At 38.4% G+C, this 22,832-nt stretch overlaps 1 protein-coding gene across 18 annotated transcripts in view; it reads left to right on the top strand.

Annotated features, from left to right (window-relative positions):
- The window catches only part of Eya4 (EYA transcriptional coactivator and phosphatase 4), a 247,877-nt gene extending 225,650 nt beyond the window's left edge, over nt 1-22,227 (top strand). For 14 of the 18 annotated variants that reach the window (XM_006512524.4, XM_030244877.1, XM_011243115.1 and 11 more), the window contains 7 exons: nt 1,248-1,337; nt 8,311-8,369; nt 8,476-8,636; nt 11,165-11,279; nt 13,508-13,629; nt 15,118-15,218; nt 18,901-22,227. In XM_006512524.4, the coding sequence (XP_006512587.1) occupies nt 1,248-1,337; nt 8,311-8,369; nt 8,476-8,636; nt 11,165-11,279; nt 13,508-13,629; nt 15,118-15,218; nt 18,901-18,981 (729 nt within the window). In that variant the 3' untranslated portion in view covers nt 18,982-22,227. Of the gene's footprint in view, nt 1-1,247; nt 1,338-8,310; nt 8,370-8,475; nt 8,637-11,164; nt 11,280-13,507; nt 13,630-15,117; nt 15,219-15,256; nt 15,358-18,900 lie in introns of all 18 variants that reach the window. The other 4 variants (XM_017313799.2, XM_030244880.1, NM_010167.5 and 1 more) reach the window with 2 other exon arrangements.
- The last annotated feature ends 605 nt before the right edge of the window (nt 22,228-22,832 follow it).

The following is a 22,832-nucleotide window of genomic DNA, read 5'->3' as shown; positions in this document are numbered from 1 at the left end:
TATTTGATGCAATCCTCTCTGCTCCTCTGTATCATCGTACCATCCATATCATCCACTGGGCCTATTCTTCTTCAACTCTAGTTTGATGGTAGCTGTTCCTTTTTTCCCTTTTCTTTTCTTCTTGAGATTATAAGATAATTATAGCCATTATCCTTTCACTTTCATCTCTCCAAAATCTTCCCATGCGCCTCTCCCCAATCTCCTTCAATTCCACTTCCTCTTCCTTCACTAATTGATACAGCATGCATATATGTATATGTATGTGTACATATATGTATGTGCATATGTGTACATGTATATTGTGTTTGTACATGTATGTGCATGTATCTATATGTATATGCATCTATCTATGTATATGTATGTATACGTATATATATGTGTATATGTGTACATGTATATTGTGTTTCTATGTGTATGTATATGTATCTATATGTACATTTATGTATATATCTATGTATCTGTTTGTGATGTGTAAATGTATGTGTGTCTATGTAAGTGTATGTGTATGTATATGTATGTACATATATTTCTAAATATAACTTACTTCATATGATGTTAAGTGCATATCCTTGCAAATATTTAATAACTTTCTCTGTTCTTCACCACCCATCCAAATACCATTCCCCAAAAGGTATTTGTGGCATATACACAAGCTAAACCATCTAGATTTGTTGGCTTGCATGCTTCTCTTATGAATGGATTTGGAGAGATAAATTACTATTGAAATGTGTTTGTAATCTTTATATGCATATTAAGTCTTGCAAATTGCAGGATATCTCTTTAGAGATCCATGTTTGAGAATCATTCATAAGACATTTTATAAACATATATATGTATGCATATATAATTCTTTAAATATTATAAATGCCGTAATGTGTACATACCATAAATTCCAATACATGTATGTAATATATAGTGATCAAATTGATAATTAATATTTACATTTCAAACATTTATCATTATTTGGGTTGAAAGCATGCAAAATCCTTTATTCTGACCACCTGAGAGACTAAGTAAATATTGCTAACTATAGTCATACTACTTTATATTATCAGCCACTAGAATATTGTCATATTTCTAGCTATTTCCCAACTCTTTAATTCCTCCCTTACTGCTGGAAAAATGTTTTAATCTTCTCTAAAATTTCATCTAACTTTTTGCCTTCTCCAACAATATCTACCGAGAATATTTCTTTAGTATTTGTTGTTAATGAAATTTTACCTCATTTTGTATGTATTGATTTCCAGGATCCCCCAATGGCTGTGACTCTCGGGCTCCGGATGGAAGAAATGATCTTTAATCTTGCAGATACACATTTGTTTTTTAATGACTTAGAGGTAAGAATTTTAAAAGTTAAGAATAATTATTGACAATACAAAAGCTCTCAGATGGTGTCACATATGCAGTAAACCTTAAGAAATTTGGCGTGGGGGGGCGGGGAGAGGCTCACCCTCCCAAGAGCTGTAAAGTTCTTGTCAAGTGAACAATTGCATAGACAAGTATGAACAGACTGCAAACTCCTGCTCTTGAGTTATGTGTGTTTATGGACACATACCAAAACAAAAACGTCTTAGAAGACATTGGCCTCCATGTGGCTGAGGTCAGAGAACACCTCATTCTGTTGTCCACTCTTTGGAATGGAGTTAGCATCAGCCTTTCTCAGATTACTAATCAAGACAATTTACATTATTCGATGGATGATAACCACCAATGCGCATCACAAGAGAAACACAGGTTACTGAGGGTGGCAGCATCTTTAAAAACTCTCATTCGCATCCTCTCCCCGCTAGACTAAAGAAAGCTGGAGCTGCTCCCATAGCATAGCTGATGAGGATGTTTGTTCGGTTGTTTGTTTGTTTGTTTGGTTGGTTGGTTGGTTGGTTGGTTGGTTTGGTTTTTCAAGACAGGGTTTCTCTGTGTAGCCCTGGCTGTCCTGGAACTCACTTTGTAGACCAGGCTGGCCTCAAACTCAGAAATCCGCCTGCCTCTGCCTCCCGAGTGCTGGGATTAAAGGCGTGCACCACCACTGCCCAGCCTAATGAGTTTTAATGCACTGAACACTTTCCTCTCTCAGGGCTTCTACTCATAATGTCAACTTCCAACACAGTTGTCTGAATGACACAAGCCAGTGAAAGTAAAACTCAACAAAATGGAAGATCACAAGAAAATCTAGCCTCTGAGTAGCTACACGTATGGCACAATACAGAATGTAACCTCTGTACTAGTGATTCAGGGTTCCAGACAAGCAGAGAATAGAATATGAAAGAACAAAGCTTGGGTAAAGACACAAAGTACCTTGTGGACAAATATAACTGGGCTAAAATAGAGATTTCTCATTTAAAAGAATGACACGCTTAGATTTTAATTTTAATTTTGTGATTTCATAATGAGGTAAAATATTTAACCACAGTCACATTATGAATATAGATGATTATTTCTAAAACTCCTCATGTGGTTCTAGACATTTTATTAATTTTCAATAACTGTCAATGCTTTGAAATGCATTTAAGTATAACACTTTTCAGTTTATTACTTTTCACGGGACAGACTACAGGTTCAACAGCAAGATGGATAGATAGATAATAGATAGATAGAGAGATCACATATAGATTAGGGTAAATTTAGGGTGAAAGAAAATTCACATATAGTGAGTGACTTAGGTAAGATAATAGATCAAGATTTAGTTACATCAGAGGTACAAAATGAAAGATGGTTCCATCATGTAGATGCATGATATGTGTTAGTAATATGTATATATGCATAATATGTATATGTGTGTATGTATGTATATATGTGTTCTATGTTACCCGCTTACTCAATAATGGAATTGTAATTTTAAAACAGGTTTCGGGTAAGTAAGCACAGCTTTCTGCCCCATAGCCAGAGAAATTATGGCAAAAGGAAGAAAAGCTACATATAGTGAGTGGCTTAGATAAGATTATAGATTATGCCTTAGTTAAATCAGAGACACAAAATGAAAGATAGTTGCACATGGCCCAAAATATACTAAAACTTCGGGGCTAGAAGGGATCAGTTGCTTTCCCAGCTTGGTCCGTGTTTTCCCTGGGTAATAAAATGTCTGTTTGAAGAAGCTTTATCTGTTAATGAGCAATACGAAAGCTGCGTGTTCTTCATCTAGTTTCTACACTTGTAAGAAATTCTGACGACCTTGCAAAGCCTGAGTGTGGCTAACCTCACTGCTTATCACTCCCAGGGATACAGTTTTGTAATGGTGCCTGTTCATAGGAAACACGACTGACCTCACATTGAACATGACATTGTAAACATAGCAACAGCCATGTGTTAGTTTTCTTGTTCTCTATGTGCATGAGTCTCGGCTTAAAAATTGTAAGATGATGTATATTTTCAAAGTTACTAAAAGAAACGAGAAGTTTTATATGGGTTTGTCCCAGGTTTATGATGTCTACCTCATGTGACTTCTTTTTTTTACTAGAAGCACATGGAGTGTGTTCTGAACTTTTAGCTTTTTGGTGGCATCTTATAAATAAGGTGGAACAGGGAAAACTAGGACCATGAACTCCTCAGACCCACTATGAAAGGAGAGAGCAGACCTGAGAGAGTTCTCTTCTTCTCTTCTGACTCCATATAGGCACTATTGCATACATGCCACCCCCAGGAGTGCACACACACACACACACACAAACACACTAACAATAAATAAAATCAGCTTTTACCAGAACATTAAAATGAGAAGGAGAGTGTGTCTTGCCCCTAACGGGTAAATATTTTACATACTTAAAGTACCACAGCCTATATAAAAAGCTGTGGCTATATACAGTGCTTTAAGATTTTTCATCTTATGGTAGATCTTATGCTAAAAGCACTTCATATATACTGGTTGGTATCACTGACAGGAACACTAAACAGAAAATATTGGCATTTGGGGGGTCTTAGACGTCACGGGATCATTATTTGACTTACACCCCATAGTTCAGCTGTTCAGATGTATTCCATTTGATCAGTAAAAGATAAATCTAATCAAGTGAGTGTCATATGCACACACAATAGGCATGCAAGCAATGGACTGCACACACAGTCTGCATGTGTGCTCGCACAGGTAGATGAGCCCAGGAATACAAAAGTATATTTCCAAGTGGCATGGACAAGCAGTGGATTAATGAGATGCACACAGTAACTTTCAAGTCCCTTTGGTTACTTACCTCAATGCCTCCTGTCCTGGGTGCCTAACTTTAAACATCATATTTGTTCCAATACCCCTTTTGCCAGCCAGCTTCTTACAAAGGCTCCATAACAGGAATTGAGCTAAGCCTGCTTCTGCTGACATACAGAATTGCTCAAAACAGTCCGTATACCATTAGCTTATTGTGAGCATTGTTTCTCTTGTATATTTAATCTCTCAGGGTCTTTTGTGAGAATTCACATGTCTATTTGAAACATTAAAAACTTCAGTCCACGATACACCATGGGCACTGGCAGCTGTTCCTCTCAAACATCCTTAAAACTTGCAAATCTGAATCTGAGCACTCAACACTTCATTCCATTCCACCCACCCCCACCCCCGGCAAGAGAATGCTCTCTGTTCAAAAAAATGTTATTTCAGTTAGAATAACTTCCAGAGGAGAAAGCACCAGGGAGTTGGGGTTCACAAATGTGAGAGAAGAGTGTTCTGACTTATACCTGGAATAGATGAGGGACAACTTTGTGGTTCCCTTGTAAGACAAATTTAAAGCATTTATGATTAACACCAGAATTATTTTAAGAATTTGAGGTCTTTGCTAAGCTGTGTTCAAAACCAAAGCCCTTGAATGTTTTTGGAGCATGTGAGGTTTAGGTTAAAATGACTCCTGCATGGTTTCCACAATGAAAACTAGTTGATGAACAATTATTTATCTTTCCATATATATATAATTGAAGTTCAAGTTTCTTTCACTGGACTGTAATCCCTGGGCAACTGTCCAGAGTCAACACACAGCATTACTAAGCATAAATATAAAGAGAAGATAGATTTGGAAGACCCTCAAACCTAACTTCAAGTACAGAGTGCACGGTCCATGAGTCTGATAAGCTGTTGTCCTCTGGAGTAAAAAATGAATTTGGGGGCAAGTTATGTATAAATTAAACATGTGGGCTAATACTTGAAATGTCAGGAGAGCTTTTTAAAAAATTAGAATGGAGAAATACTGTTTTAGAAAAATAGCTTCTGGTGGTTAGAGGCGCTCACAAAAATCCCCCTCACCATTTTGGGGGTTTTATAGAATAAGCATATTATGTTAAGAGATGGAGGTTATTTACATAAGGAACGCTTTCAGAAGTTCAGCAAAGTGAGAAGCTGCAGGTACTAATTTCTCTCTAAACGCCTCCCAAGAATATCACCATGTCTGAGCTGGAAAGATGGCTTAGTGGCTAAAATCACTGGCTGCTCTTCCAGAGGACCTAGGTCCAGTTCCTAATACCCAGACGGCTGCTCACAGCTCTCTGCAACTCCAGTCCCATGGCAACCAACCCTCTTCTGGACTCAACGGGTACCAGATACATGCACAGTACACAGATATACATGAAGGCCAAACACCTATACATGTTAACACTTGTTTAAAGAATATTACCATGTCTGAAGACACTTAGGTTGTGAGAGCTCCTTAAGTGCCTCCATATTCTGGAGGAAAATGGGGTTTCCAGCTTCCATGCTAACTGCTTAGTCAGGTTAAAGCCCCGGGGTGGCAGCTTGAAACGCTTGCATCTGAAAGGCTGATTTTTGGAGGTGCAATGCCTCCTGTTTCAGGGTAGCCCTCATCCCTCTCAACTGTGGGATACCAAGATAGCTCAGGCGGCCTCATCTCCTATTCTGTTCTTTTTCTTCTTTCTCTACTGATGACACACACACTTTCCACAAGCCTCGCCATCTAGGGTATTAATTTATGTCACTATAACGTTGTGTTAGGAACTCGAAATGACTGAGAAACTCTGCCAAGTACTATCACTGCCTAGACTTCTGCAATGTGGTCAAGAAGCAAGTCTGTTGCTTTTGATTCAGGTTTTTATTTTATTGGTTTATACTCACTGAACGTGATAGAGTTACATGAGGACATTTTCTTTTTCCTTCCTTCTTCCTTCCGTCTTCCTTACTTTTTCCTTCCTTCCTTCCTTCCTTCCTTCCTTCCTTTCTTTCTTTCTTTCTTTCTTTCTTTCTTTCTTTCTTTCTTTCTTTCTTTCTTTCTTTCTCTCTTTCTTTCTCTCTTCTCTTTCTTTCTCCCTTCTTTTCTTTGTTTCATCTTCCTCTTTACAGAGCTTCTCTGTGCACCCCAGCTGTCCTGAAACTTTGTCTGTAGACCAGGCTGGCCTCCAAATCTCAGCAATCCACCTGCTTCTGCTTCCCAAGCTCTGGGATTTAAGGTGTGTACCACCACTGCCCAACTATATAAGCCCATTTCAACCAGTTATGTTGCATACTTTGAGCATATCTCCCATTGTATAAATGCCTTTCTTCTAGTTTTTAAGTTTTTTGTCCAACCTGTTTACTCCCCAAATGCCTGGGTTGATTATTTCCTGCCTCTAGAGCATGCCTTTAAAAATCCATATATCCTGGTTGTCTCTCCCACATGCACCCTCAGCTGCATCAGGTAGAATAAGTCCCCTCAGCCCTTACCTATGAACATAGGTAAAGGTTTATTTGAAAATCACTAACTGGTAATTTATGTAAACCTTAGAACTTCTAGAGTAAGTACACGCAGATTTTTGAAGTTTTTGTTTTCATTTTACATTTATGGGTGTCTTACCTGCATGTATCTATGTGTTCCCTGTGTATACAGTGCCCAGAGAAGGCATCAGCCTCATCAGGAGTGCTGGGATCTAAACCTGATTCCTCTGGAAGAACAGCAATGTTTTGCAATGCTGAGCCACCTCTCCATCCCAAATACATTTTGAAGTCACATACGAACACTTTCCTGACTGTGCTCACCGCTTAATTTGTGTCTTATTATTTATTTGGTTCACATTTGTTTTACTTACCTGTGAAAAGACGCAGTGCACATCACACACATGTGGAGGTCAGAGGACAAGCTGTGGGAGTCCTTTCTCTCCTTCCAACATGTGGGCTCCTGGGCGCAAGCTCAGGTCCTCAGGCTCGGCAGCTTGCTCTGTACCAGCTGCTGAGCCATCTCCTTGGCCTCCAAGTCTGTCCATTAAAGGTAGTCTGAGTCCATTGAAATGGGGTTAATACATCCTGAGTGGGGGCTGAAGACTCTACATTTGGTACTTGATTACAGACCCTTCCAGGTCTATTATAATACATTTGAAGTGGCCCAAAAGCTGGGAAATGTTAACACTGTCAGTAGTAAAACACTTGCATAGCATGTGCAGGCCTAGCTTCAATCCCCTGCCAATCAGCCTGTCTCTGTCTTTGTCTGTCTCTGTCTCTGTCTGTCTGTCTCTGTCCCTCCCTCTCCCTCTGTCCCTTTCTCTCCATCTCGCTTTCTCATTGACTTATTATGAATTATGATCATTTGTAACTGCTAATTGTGGACTTACTCTTCTGAGAGCTAGGCATTTTAAATCTCTTCAGCAAATTTTGCCTCAAATCACGAAATCTTTCACGGCAGCCTTGCAGATCATTTAAAGTCAGAACAAGATTTTTTGAACCTCTAAGAGCCCAATTTCTATGTGGAAGCCCCTATTTGCGTTAAGCAAATTCTAACTTGAAATCAGATCCAATGTGGGCAAACTTAACAAATTTATTTTCCTTGGAGGTTGTATTGCTTTTGGTATGTAAATCTTCAAGACTACTAATATTCATTGACATTTAAAAAACACTAAAGCCCGATGAAAGAAGGTGTCAGTCTCTATGGCCACTACCTTTGTTCTGTATCAGAAAACCAGGACTTTAAGTAAAATGACACCTTCACACCAGCAAAGAGCAGGAAGTCTTGGAAAGCTCACAAGACGCCGTGTTCTGAGGTCAGGACCCCTCCACTTCCACCAAGCGAATAATAAGAAACAGTGACCACTTCAGATGCTTGGACCCCAGGCACGGTGCAGACTTTCAGCTTAGCAAGGGCACTGGTCTCAAAGATTAGAGAGCTATTCTTATCAATGATGTTAAGATTAAACTTATTTTTCAAAGCACCCCAAGTTTTCAGACTGCTTTATGGATTTAGATCTCAAAGAGGTGGTACCATTTCCCTGCCTGCTTAAGAAAGCAGGTATCAGAGGGAAGGCAGAATGGACCCATACTGCCACCTCGTGGCCATAGCCTGATGCTGTGGGATGATGGGAAACCTGAAGGTGTTAGCCACATTTGGGTGATAGGTAATGTCTGTTGTTCCCTTTTCCCAGGAGTGTGATCAAGTTCATATAGATGATGTTTCCTCCGACGACAATGGTCAGGACTTAAGGTAAGCTGCGCTCTCAGTCTTCCGTTTCCTACAGAAATTCAGCTATGGAGTTTTGCACATGTAATTATTTCTTCTGTTTCTTTTTAATGTATTTTGGGTGTTGCAGTACCTACAGTTTTGCAACTGATGGCTTCCATGCAGCTGCAAGTAGTGCGAACCTTTGTTTGCCAACAGGTGTGAGAGGAGGAGTGGACTGGATGAGGAAGCTGGCTTTTCGTTACAGAAGAGTAAAGGAATTATATAACACCTACAAGAACAATGTTGGAGGTACGTGGGGCCGATTCCACCCAGTATCAGCACTCTGACACTCAAGCTGTAGTTTCACAGTGGAAATTAGCTACTGGAAAGAAAACCATGAAGGAAAGCCAACCATGAAGGCTCGAGTTGAAAAGCAACGAGCCTGGATTTCTGCTCTCGGGATTACTAGGGAAGCGTTCAGTGCACCCTGAAAAAGGACTTGGCCGTTTGCGGAAACCTTGTGTTTTAGGATGTTTTCTCTGTTTCGTCTGTATTACTCTGACATTATCAACAAAAAACAGACAAGTGAAGGAGGTGTTCAAGAGGTCCTTGTAAAGATAAGAGCCACAATTATTCAGTTAGTGCCAATCTCTGAGAGAATATTCATGCAGCAGTTTGTGAAAGTTCAAAATGTGCAACAGATCTATTGGATGTTTAAAAAAAAAAACCTCACAAATCGTCTGACAATGTATCTCTACATAGGACATAGTGCTCTCTGTAATCTTTGGATTTTAAAAGTTCCAATACACTGTTGGTAGTATCTAAATCACATTATACTTATAATTTTATAATAAATTATTCATATAATTTGAGGTCCTTAGCCTCAGACTGCAAGTCTAGCTGTGTTTCTAGATACAGGAAAAAAAATGGATCGTCTTTATTGTTAGAATCAGTTTTTAGGTCAACGCATTTTCAAGATTAGTTCCAGAGTCACACACACAACTCTTCCAGCAAGCTGTTTGTTTTCCTTTTAAAATGAAGCATCTTTGAGGAACAAAAACCTAAAGTAAGCCAAAAGAAAATGAATTTTCTAAATACGCATACGCATTCTATGTGTATGCTCACACGTACACCCTAGAGTAAGATAAATATAATGTCCATCCACAGCGAACCCACTGCCCCCATCTGTTTCCACCTTGAGGATGGGGTTGCGTGTCTGTTTTCCTGTGTTTGCTAACACTGAATCACATCAGATGCTCAGGGAACCCTCAGCAACTGTAAAAAACAAGGCAGAGTCACAGACTTATGAACAGTTGAAATGACAGGAAGCTTTGCAGGGAAGGCATCATTTCCACATAGATAACTGAGCCCTGCAGGCTCTACTGACACCATGTGGCTCTCGTTCCTGCTTAGCTCCTAACTCACTCTAAGGCTCTGTCCCAGACACTTTTTAAAATAATTGTAAACAGTATGTTTAAACTTTTTTAAACTAAACATCCCTCTGAGAAGTATAAAACTATTTAATTTGCATACTCCCTTTACAGAGTATTGTTTGAATCATTTATATTTTCATACCCCCTTTATAGAGTATTGTTTAAACTCTTTTAAAATTGGGGAGACTGATAACATATCATCTTCTACCTTAGAAAATTTAATCAATATGAGAGCTTATTCTCTGTCAGTTATTAGCTTCTTTTTATTGAAATGTGGAAACATAAGACTTTCTAGAAAGTAGCTTTAATTTTAAATATCTATAATTGCATATTGTTTGTCCTTGCTCCCAGTGTTTGAAATACAATTTAAGTAAGAAACCTTCCTTTTGAATGGATGTTCATGTGATCTCATTTTATCATGAAAGCAAGGTTAGATTGCATTTCTCTTTTTTCTTTTTTCATCTTCCCTTCATTTCTTCCCTCCCTCTTTCTTTCCTTTTCTTTTTTCTCCTTTTCTCTTTTCTCTCCTCCCCTCCTCTCCCTTCCCCTCCCCCTTTTCTCTTTTCTCTTTTCTCTTTTCTCTTTTCTCTTTTCTCTTTTCTCTTTTCTCTTTTCTCTTTTCTCTTTTCTCTCTTCTCTTCTCTTCTCTTCTCTTCTCTTCTTTTCTTTTCTTTTCTTTTCTTCTTGTCAGTGTCTGGAGCCTCTTGCATACCAGCCATGTGTGCTACCAATGGCAGATAGCCCAGCCTCTCTGTAAAATTTAACCTACCTATTTCTTCCCACCTCTTCTTATAGTTGGATAGAACACCTTTGGATTTTCAACATAGCTATTTAGTTCTAAAAAAAAAAAAAAACAAAAACAAAAACAAAAAAAAACAAAAACAAAAACAAAAAAAAAAAAAACAAAAAAACCATAAAGTATCATTAAACGCAGGCACCGGTTTGGCAAGCACTGCAACAGCTGTGTCGATGCTGGGGCTACTTTCCCAAAGCAGAACTATGATTCTGAAGAGACCATTCTACGTGGTGAATTTGTGTTCCTGCTGGAGGAACCCCACCGCTTCCTCTGACTGACATGCCCCAGCCTCATCAGTGGGACTCAGGCCCAGAAGCTGCCGAGCCTTTCAGCAGCTGTGTGAGATTCCAGTCTCAGACAGGGAGGAAAACTGGGGTCCCTGAGTATCTTGCCAAGAATCTGACCCCTACATATTGTCTAAAAAGAACTCAATACTGAACAAATAGTGACCAATCACTTCTGAAAGGATGAATCCATATTGATATGTCTGTACCTTTTTATGACAAAACCAAAATAAAAATTACTTATTGTAGACAGAAGGGACACCAAACTTCCTATTCCAGAGGCAGTGTTCACCTCCTGACTGCCTGTTTTTTCCGGTGTTTCAGGACTCCTTGGCCCTGCTAAGAGGGATGCATGGCTGCAGTTAAGGGCAGAGATCGAAGGCCTAACAGATTCCTGGCTAACGAATGCACTTAAGTCTTTATCAATTATTAGTACTAGGTAAGTGGGATTACAGCCTTTCTACTTGAATTATGTGGAATACCTGGGTCCAACAGCATAACAGAGAAAAACCATACCAACTGCTAGTAATTCACCACACCCGTTGATTTCTGTGTGTATGTGTGCTGCATGTATTAGTGTGTGCTATGTGTGCCTGCATGGGTACGCATGCGTGACTGCGTGGGTGGGTGCATATAAATGTGGGAAGCGATGGCTGGTGCATAAGATTAACCTTTACTTTTTATCATTTCATAGTTTTATTTCTGATTTACGTTAATCAATAAAGACACAGTTAACTAATGTGTGGGTAACACTTAGGCATAAAAAGAGATGTTATCCAGAGAGCAGATACATAAAAAGGTTGCTGGAGTGAAAGAGGAGCCCCGTATTTAGGACATGAAAGTAAATTTATCTGTCAAATCTGGCCTGTGGTCCCTTCCTGGTCACATGATCAGAAGCTTCACCAATAACAGAAAGTCCTCTTTGGGGGCTGCCCTTGACTTCCTGGCCTAACTGGGGCAGACATGAGCACTCTTTACTTCTCAGTGTCACAATATAATGTAAAGTCTGACAGACATGTAGTCTTCTGGGTTCAGCTTGGTAGTCCCTCAAATTTGGTCTACACAAAAGGGAAGGCTGCCAAGAACTCAAGAGGCAAGCCTGGGACAAAGTTGTCCATTGCAACTGTTTGAAATGTTTGGCTCAAAATAAGTTAGATTTGACTGTGTGTCTATAAAGGTTAACAATTGGGGTCGATGTGTAGAAAGCTTAGGAAGGACATGATAATGCAGGAAGTACCGGACAGATGAAGTGGCTTGGACACGGATCTTCCTGAGTCATGATATCTATAACTGTGGCATAATCAATCAAACGGCAGGGACTCTGGGGCAGGAAAACCTGGAAATTGTGTAGATGATGTGGAGTCATGCTCATTTCTCCAAGAATTGTGTCAACACCTTATTCTTAGATTTTTCTAAGAATGACCTTAAGGCTTTCTCAAGGATATGTGACCTTAAGAAATGAATAGATGAATAGAAAAAAAAAAGGCCTTAGAAAAACAAGCCAATGCCCCCTGACTAATGGGCTATGAAATTTGCTATGGTATCCAGATATTTCAGCATTAATACCTGGGACATTTTCACAAAGCCTCAAAATGTACGGAAAACAATTTGATGAATTGTGTGTAAGAATTCTCAACAAAGTTGAGTTATCTCTTACCATAGTTGTTCTATCATTAAAGAAGTAATTCCAGGGGCTGGGGGGAAAAATAAAGACAAAAAAAAAAAAAAACCAAAACAAAACAAAAAACCAAAACCAAAACCAAAAAGCCTCGAGATTGCATTCTACATAGTCAGGAGAAACCAACAGCCACCGAAACAAATTATGTAGTAACAACTGGCAGCTTGGTATTGCAAACTTTATATGCCCCCACTACAGGGGAATGCCAGGGCCAAGAAGTGGGAGTGGGTGGGTAGGGGAGCAGGGCTGGGAGGAGGGTATAGAAAACTTTTGGGATAGCATTTGACATGTATATAAAGAAAATATCTAATAAAAATATTATAAAAATTAATTAATTAATTAATTAATTAATTAAAAACAACTAGCTCTTGCTAAATGTTCACCTGTAGATAATATGAGAGTAATAGATAAAATAATACAAGCCTCACAAAATCACAAAATCACAAAATCAAGGAAGCAGAATAAGAAATTGTTTATGTAGTATATAATTGCTAATGGGAAAATAAATTTCCAAATGAAGACAGATGCTATCTCTGTGTAATTAACCACCATCACTACATCTCATTTCCTTCTTTATATTTGTCCTTTGCAAATTTTCTATCGTGGAGTGTTGATAATTTTGAAAGATGACCTAAATACTAATGCCACATGATGTAAATGGTGAAATTTTATTTCAAAGCCACCTTTTCAAACTTAAAAGACCTGTGTCTGACATCACCCAACTTTGTTCTCATCACATAAGAGTCTAAATGATTTTGGATATCATCTTACTTTGACAAAACGTTATGTCAGAGAACGGCCTCAGTTTGCACCTAATTCTTAATAACCTGCCATTTCAGAGAGTGTCTGTGGACAGATAGCACTCATTGCTAAATACTGAAAGAGAGCGTTTCCTACAGAACTTAGAAACAACAGTGGCTATTTTCAATCTGTGCCAGCAGAAGCTATTTACTACGAGAAAGCAAATGTGTATGTTTCATCCCTGTTAGGAGTAACTGTGTAAATGTCTTGGTAACGACAACCCAGCTGATTCCTGCTCTTGCAAAAGTCCTGCTCTACAGCCTAGGAGGTGCTTTCCCCATTGAGAACATTTACAGCGCAACGAAAATAGGTAAGGAAACTATCTGAAATTCTGCATGAAATGGAATCACATCTGCAGGATTATAGTATATACGTGTGTGTATACATATATATGTGTGTGCGTGTATATACACACATATATTATATATAATTGTTGATTCTCTTTTAAATAATTTCCTATTACCATATCCAGATAATTTGGGAAACCTTCAAATAACAAAATTATGTGTAATTCATGATACATGTGTATGTTTTACAAGAACTCTCAGCTAGTGAAATGCCGAATGCTAAATTTGGAAATCCTCACTCGTTCTGCCCACACATGACATCATACAAATATTCTAGCATATGTTGTTTGAGTAATATGTGCTCCAGCTACAGCACTAATGAGAAACACAGAATTACATACTCAATAAAACTGATCTAAGGTTTTTAAAAAAAATACTATTTTGGAAGCACCAAGAGGTCTCAGATTAATTCTGTGACAATCAATAGATAATTTCAGAAACAAGTGAAAATTTTTCATAGAGAAGAATATGTACTTTATTATCCATTACCTGAATGTTTGTCCCCAATACACAGTAAGACTCAAATAACTATAGTCTGCTTCCTAGTTTGTATGGTGTGCAGAGTCTGACTGCCAATTACCATTCAAAAATAAAACTTCATCAGGTTCTGCCATGAACTCTGTCAGAGCTAAAAGACAGCACATTCATTCCACTGTCTCTGACGAATCTCTTGGGCATATAAATAGGTTGTGCAAAATGCCCTAAAGGGCAACGAACTTACCTGTTGTCCATTGACAAGCTCAAAATCCTAAACTCTCCCACCCAACATCCCTAGATGTTGATAGATAGATAGATATCCCTAGGTCTCATGAAGTTTGCAGGCATTTGGGAAGAAAGTTGGAGAGAGTCAAACTTTCTTAAAGTGTGTGCCATGTTATCCCGTGCTCTACAAATCAGAACCAAGATTCCAATCCCATACACCATTCTGTGAAGATATATACATTAAATCCTTAGGACTGACAGAATGTGAACTTCCTTTTGACAACACAAATGATTTTTCTTCCCAAATAAACATTTCTTTTACTTAAAGGATGATATTCTTCCCATTGGCCAATATTTTTTAATATTTAATCTGCGAAAATCATTATTATTTTTCCCTTGTCACTAGTACTTTTTTTCTTTAGCATTCTAAACTAGCAGATTAAGAAGAAGAAAAAATGTCAAAAATAACAATGGCTGCAAGAACATTCTTAGAATGAAATTCAGAAAAAGATGCCAGTGTTGGAAAGATAAAACATGGCTGCTGGTTCCGTGGCATCCCCTCCTGTCTACACACTTAATAACCTATTCTAAGTGAAAAGCAGTTATATTCAAATGCATGTGTTGATTTGTAGATGCAGTGGTCATAAGCTCCCTCCAATGCTGTTCAAAAGACATTAATAGAGCACTCTGTGGACCTTAAAGTTCATAAGTACCATGGCCCCAAGAATAAACAATGCATTGTTTTTCAGGCAAGGAAAGCTGTTTTGAGCGTATAGTGTCCAGATTTGGCACTAACATAACTTATGTTGTGATTGGAGATGGCCGGGATGAGGAGCACGCTGCTAACCAGGTAACTCTGCTCTGAACTGTATCTCATTTATCTTCCAGGAAAAGAAAGTTGCTTTGAGCGAATAATGCAAAGGTTTGGCAGAAAAGTAGTGTATGTTGTAATTGGGGATGGTGTAGAAGAAGAGCAGGCAGCAAAAAAGGTAACCTGTCTCAAACAATGTTGGTGTGGCACCTCTAGAGCAAGCCCTCTTGTTTGCATCCCTGTAGTTTGGCCAATTGGCAGCTTGACAAGTGATTGACACTTCGAGTCGCAAATCAATAAGAGCATGAGAGAGTCGATGTGGGCCTGCAAATAAACCATTTGGAGTCTAGCATTTTATGCCTGGAATTTGATAGGAAATACAGGAAAATTGATTAATATTTATTCAATCATATGGAAATAAGAAATATAGTCACACATTTAGAACATATATTTAATACACACACATATACTCCCACCATGCATACAGTGATAAATAAATTCACAGGATTTACTAGAGAAAATGTAGCAGGTTCATAGCATAGTCAGTATGGGGAGCCCTAGACTCAGATTGCACACAGTCCTTGTGAGTGCCTAGAGACAGACAGGTTCCTCCATACTAAATGCTGAAGATAAAGTTGATAGCTGAAGGAAAACTTGTAAGAAGCTTTCGTCAGCATGCTTAGAATAGGAGCACTCTTAGTATTTGGTGTGAGAGGTTGTCCTAGAGTCTTTTTTTGTTTTTGTTTTTGTTTTTTTATTAGATATTTTCTTCATTTACATTTCAAATGCTATCCCCTTTCCTAGTTTCCTCTCAGAAAATCCCCTATACCCTGCCCCTGCTCCCCAACCCACCCACTCCCACTTCTTGGTCCTGGCACTCCCCTATACTAGGACATAGAATCTTCACAAGACCAAAGGCCTCTCCTCCCATTGGTGGCTGACTAGGCCATCCTCTGCTCACAGTCAGCTATTGGATGGAACACAGAGTCCCCAATGAAGGAGCTAGAGAAAGCACCCAAGAAGCTGAAGGGGTCTGCAACCCTATAGGAGGAACAACAATATGAACTAACCAGTATCCCCAGAGCTCGTGTCTCTAGCTGCATATGTCCTAGAGTCTGATGGGCAATGCTTCTCACATTTACAAGTTTCTCACTGAGCGCCAAGCAGTTGGCTTTGAGCACGTGCAGGAGATCTGGTAGGCCCTACTTATTTAAATAAGTTTTACCCGACACATATTTCTGACAAGAAACCAGGGCGGTTGTAAAATCACTAAGTGATTGGTTCAGTGTCAGAAAAAGGATCCAGACCAGACAGCACAACACAGCACCCACTCCTTCCTTCACTGAAGAGCCAGGAAAGAAAAGACTGCCAATGATAGCGTAGCTTCTAAAGAAATCGCCATCCTTCTTATCTACAGGTGGTTTAAATCACCTTCCAATAAAGCCGCTACTAAACACATGGGTCAGAGCACTGACCCAATTTCTTTAGAATAATCAGAGCGAACAGTTCCATAGGAGAGTTTGTGACCTTAACAGAAAGCTAACCGGTCAGCTCAAACCAAGCAACTGGAGGGAGGGAATGAGTCCTGCTTCAGAAGGTCAGCAGCAGCTACCCTCTGAAAGCCCTGTGCTTCTCCATCCTGTTAGGAGAGCTGAGGTGACATGAAGCTCCCCGGGTGTTAATTAGCAGTGGCTGTGACTTAAGACTGCACACTGGTCCCAAGGACACTAGGTACAAGGTCAGCCAATGCAGCCTCAAGCAGCCCATCTGGCCCTGCTGCTGCCACTGCCGCCACCTGTGGTGTTTAAGGCACACACAATTGCTATCTCTTCTGGAGTTTATGGGTGTTTGGAATTCATGTGAATTTAGTTTTCCACATTGGCACCATAGTCACACATAGTGGACACCAGACCCTAGAACAAACACTAGAATCTCCTTAGCCTATGTGAAATTTATTTAACACTAGAGCAGAACAAATAAAGCTCACTTTTACAAGCCAATGACAGTGTGTTTGTTAAGAATTAAGACTTACCTAGTCTGTGCTAGTTATCTACACTGAGAATAACTCTGGGCCTGTCCTCTGGTTTAAAGTTCATGCTTCAGGGGAAATAGCTTGACTCCAAATGGATCAAAATTTCAGATAGAATGCTGTTTTCAAATGGTTGTTTAAGTAGGTAGAGTTTGGGTGATGGGTAAAGGCTATGATTCTGTTTGGAAACACAGGTGGCTGGTTGCCCTAGCACCCAGAATGCATGCTTTTCTCTGACCATAGACGTAATCGCATGTTGTAGGCATTCTGAGTACTGTTTTGTTGTTACAAATAGATCTGAGCTGAAATGCAAAACGTTACCCTTCTCAAAGTTCTTTGCTCTAATTGAACTAAAATCCATGTTTGTGAAATTTAAAGAGAAATCAAAAAAGGATCAAATCTTAGCAACAGGAATAACAGCACTCTCCTCTCAAAATATACCAGGTGAGATGTATATGTAAAATTTAAATTTTCTAGAAGCCGCATTCAAAAGTAAAAAGAATAGAATAACCTTTAATAATATCTATTAATTGGCTCAATCTGTATAGGATATTATATATCAATATCTAGTCTATATAAGAATTATTGACATGATGTCTATATTACTGTATTGGTCTTAGTCTGAAATTCAGAATGTATTTTAAATTGGACTAAACATATTTTAAATACTTATAGCCACATGTAGTTAGTAGCTGCCATGCTGAATAGCAAAGAATTCCATAGTAATAATGATAGTGATAAAGCTTCATGTTAAAACAAGATATCGTTTCCATATATATAGTTTCCACTGCATACAAGACTACATTCTATTTATATACATCTTAGAAGATGTCCTAAGTTCAATGTAATAATTAATGTTATTGTTTTGCAATTGACTGAAGTATATTTTTTTCATTATTATTATTTCCAGTGAGATTTCCTCAGGTATTACTTCCAATCAATCTTTTCTGTAAACTCTGAGTACCACAACTGTAGTTTATATTAGCACATCTCTGGAAGGCCACAGGCAGCATACCATTTAGTATTCTGTCTACCCACTTGGAAATGGTATGCACATCCCTGTTAAGATTGCATCCTCTCCCTCTCCATCTTGTACACATGAAATAAACCAAACCATCTCCTAGCTTAAGTTATTAGTTATCTGAGGCAAGTAAGAATATGATCAATTCTCATATTTTTATTTTCCTTAATCTGGTTCCAAGTTATTTTTTACACAGATACAAATCCACTCTCTTTCCCTTTCAAATTGCCAAACACTATGGGTTTAGGAAGTTAGTGGCCTAAATTTATCTTATTTTTAACCAAGAAATTGACTTTTAAAGGTACGGTGCTAACTGATAGCTGTTGTTCCCAGGCCTTGCAGGATTTCTAGGCCGACTTGCCTTCCCCATTGTTGACCTCGGTAACACTGATTTACAGAGTAGAGATTCAACTAGCAAGGAAACTCAATATTGGATGTTGTACCATTAAAATCCAGTTCAGATCTATTTCTCTATTCCTTGGAATATTCCACATTGGTACTACCAGACTTCCACCTGTAGATGGCCTCTATTAAACTCCCTCCCTTGAACACAGGTGAACACCACATCTGGGTGTGTGCTCCTATCTCCATGGAATGATGGTTATTATCTGTCTCCAATTCTTCATTCCTACCCTCTACCTCTCCCCTCTCTCCTTGTCTTGACCACACAGCACAACATGCCCTTTTGGAGGATATCAAGCCACTCGGACCTCTTGGCTCTACATCAAGCACTGGAATTAGAGTATTTGTAACTGTATTCTCTAGCTGGGGATCCATTGTTTTTATATTTCAAGTACACTGTATTTTTATGTGTGATCCAATGCCGCTGGCTTCTTCTACACATATTAATGGTCTTAACGGATGAAATCATACTCGGAATGAAAACTCCAGAGTGAAGAATTCAGGTTGCTGAATGGAATTAAACTTTAGTGCTACAGAAAGGAAGCTCTATGGTCTTATTATCTTTACAATACTTTCATGGTTTAAAACATAATAATAACAAAAATCTGTGGCAGTTGCTGACATGTATCGAGTGAGTCCTAACAAGAATTAACAGCTTTAGTACAGAACTCGAACCCTCCCGAGCCACAGCATCTGCTCTGCCTCTGACAAGGTGGTTGAAAACATTCCTCAAAATGGGAGCTCTTCTCAACCCTGAGGTTTGAATCTGACTTATAGCCTACCTAGCCCAGAAAATCTGAATCGGAATGCACTCAGACTGTATAACGACAGTCCTATCTAGACCTATAATTTGTGTAAATTATTGATGGAAATAATTTACTGTGACTTTATTAGCAGCTGACTCTGAAAGTGGATGCAATTTTTCTTTTATTTGTCAGGGTGGGAAAAGGGCTGGGGAAATGGGAATATAATATTGTCTCTTTTATAAGTTTGGCAAAGAGAATGTTCATACTGATGTGTTGTGCCTTAAAGACAAGACAGCATTTGTGTGTTACAATGTAACTTTGACTAAAGTCTCTGTAGTTAATGAAATACAAAATCAAACAAACAAAACAAACAAGCAAACAAAAACCTTTGTGATAATTCTTCACATGACCAAATTTAAAATTCAAGATATTAGTTTAACGTGGAAACATCAACAAACTGAATATTTGTTAAAAGGAGAAACCAGTAACAATAATAATACAAGAAAGCTTGCATTTTAATTGGGTTCTAAACGATTCCAGTATTCAGTATATGCCAATTATCTGAACACTCAATCATAAGCAGATTTGGGAGACTATGGGTTCTTTATTTAGAGAGTGAAATATATATATATTCTCAAGTGTCCTCTCTTACAGTTTTCTGGGAGGAAATTAAGAGCCATGTTCATATCAACATACCCAATTTTAGTTTAAGACTGGATATGTGCCAGTTGCTAAGGGGACAATATCATGGTGCACATTTAGCAAATATCATCAAAGTCATTTTTAGAACATGCTATGGAATGAATGTAGCTTAAAACACACATTGAGTAGGCACAGCAGATTGCATTTGTCTTTCATGCTGTTGCAAAAGCAAATATCATCAGTGATAGAAGGCAGGTATACTAGATAGCTCTCAAGAAAAAAATCAGAATCTATGAATATTTTATATAATATCATCTTAAGTTAATTATCAAACAAGCTCTATGTTGACAACATCACCATATCACAACAGTAAAAGGGTATTCGCTCTCCTTGAACACACCAGCCCAGGGTCTTCCCGTTACAGACAGGAATACATTGGTTTCTTCCTGTATGGTTGCTGAACAATTGCCTGCATTCATTCCTGGGAGAGCCTGGCTGCATTGTGTCTGCCTGTCTTTTTGTCTTGTTGGTGTATAGCCCATACTGGTAACACAATACAGATTCTCCTGTCGTTTCTTATGACATGGTTTGCCTTGTGGAAATTTAAGACTTCAAGAAGGAAAATATTCTAATGGTGTGAGTGCCTGAATCTCTCTGCATTCTGAATGACATGAAATGGACCCACGAGTCCAGCTCTTAATCTCATCTGAGGCTGCTTCATAAGAGGTCATCATCTGAGGCTTTTGCAACTTAAATAAGGCCAACATTTTGCTCAAAGATCACAGAGAATACTCTGGAGGGATGTATTTCTTTAGAGAATGCTGTGGCCCTGTTTACAAATGGGTAGATTGAAGATAATTCTGCATAAGATAGGGACTCCTTATCTAAGTCCTTACTTTTTAAATGTGTCTTTTGGTTACCCTTTCCCCAATGCTATGGTGGCAAAATATGGTTGGAATATTTTAATACTAATATCATTAATAATAAATTTTATACTCCTCTGGTCTTCAGCTTGAAAGTAATTAAAAGGTCAAAGATTTTCCTTTTTATTACTGGAACTCATTCGTATTTAGTACTACTACTAAAACCAAGTTAGTTTGGCACACAGCCAATTTCTTTCATTGATAGACTTCATGTCTCTACATCAAAAGTTAAAACTCTTCTTGAAATCTGATGAACAGGGCTTCTTAGAGTGCTCCACTTGAGGGACAGAGAGGCACACTCTTTCCAAATGCCCAAGGACTGGCTGTTGGCCTCCTCCTTGCTCCAGTTTATCCATCCCCCTTTTCCGGCCCTGCATATCTGTTAAGGGAAGGCAGCCAGTGTAATACCTACAAGTGAGGCTGATGGAAAACAGATTGTTCAGCACAACAATGGTGACAGCCAGAAAGCCATGGCCCAGCCTAGTCATGTCACCTGAGCAGGGTCAAACTACAACTCTTCTCTTCCCACCTTAGGACAGGAAAATGCTCTATCTTTCTAAAAACACATCAGACAAACAGCAATAAAAAATAAATAAAATAAAAATAAAAAACCAGCCCTGCGGGCAGTTCCTACCTTCTATTTTTATGTAGAATATCGTGCCTTATTATAAATGAGTTTGAAAACTGCTCTCCAACCAGATGGGGTTTGGGCTATTACTATTCAAGCTTGGTATGATATTAGAAAAAAAAATAACTGCCTTATATTGCACCTTAAAAATATCAAGACCCTATCACTTGAGTAAGAAACTAGGTGGCCTAACTACAACATTATAGCATACATCTAAGATGATTAAAAACCCCGAAGAAATGTGCAAATCCAATTCAGAGGTAAAAATAAGATTTTAAGATTATATGGTCTGTGTACAAAAATAGGTACTAACTGTCTGGCGAGCTAAGATCAAAATAGCTTCAACAGCACACCCTACTGTGAAGTTTGTTTTGTAAAGCCTACTCGTTGGTGACAAGCCTACATTCTCTGTGAATATGGCGTTTAGTATTTCTTTTCAACACAAACCTAAGCCTCATGAGCCAAAGTTGCATTTTGACTCCCAGCTATGGTGGCGTTTTAGGGAATCTCACAGTCAAAGTCAAAGGTTTCTGTTATGTATTAGTAAAGTATAGATTATTGGGGCCTACATAATTTAAAGAAATGTAAATTAATATTAAAAGCTTGTAAAAATATGTACATCTTTACTATTTCTCAATAAATACCTTTGCAACTGTATACTTTGTCTTCAGTCATCCATTTTGTAGAGATTTTAACGTGCATGTATTGCTTGATTCTAAATCATGTGGAATTCTTATTTAGGTCTCTGAATGTAGTGTTTCATCTTCTTATGCAAAAGCGTTTTCATTGAAGACCAACTAAAGTATAATACAGTAAATGTCCCTAATAAATGCAGAAAAAAGGCTGGTCTTTGAAGATGTGGGCTGCATATAGGACTATTCATTCATTCATGTACAATCATAATACAACCAAAATGTGTTCATGGTCAGAGTATCTATTTGAATTTGTAGACATTCACTATATGTATTTATATTTGTGTGTCTGAATGTGTAAGGGTGTGTACTTTCCAGGTCCCACATACACATGTGGAGTCAGACATCAACTTGTGGGAGTTCATTTCACAATGTGAGTTTCAACTCAGCTTGCCAGGTTGTCCTGTAACCTGCTGAACCGTCTTGCCAAAAATAATAGAATATTTATAGAATGTCCCTTTAGATGAACATGGTTGTAACTGTTATAATCTATGGCTCATTGTTATTTGAATCTTCCAAGAGAATAGAAACTTGTTTTTATAAAATGAATTTAGTATTTTGTATCACATT

The sequence above is a fragment of the Mus musculus genome, chromosome 10 (assembly GCF_000001635.26).
Source record: "Mus musculus strain C57BL/6J chromosome 10, GRCm38.p6 C57BL/6J".
Taxonomy (NCBI): domain Eukaryota; kingdom Metazoa; phylum Chordata; class Mammalia; order Rodentia; family Muridae; genus Mus; species Mus musculus.
Note: the sequence above shows the minus strand (reverse complement) of the source record. Positions and strands in the feature narration are given on the sequence as shown.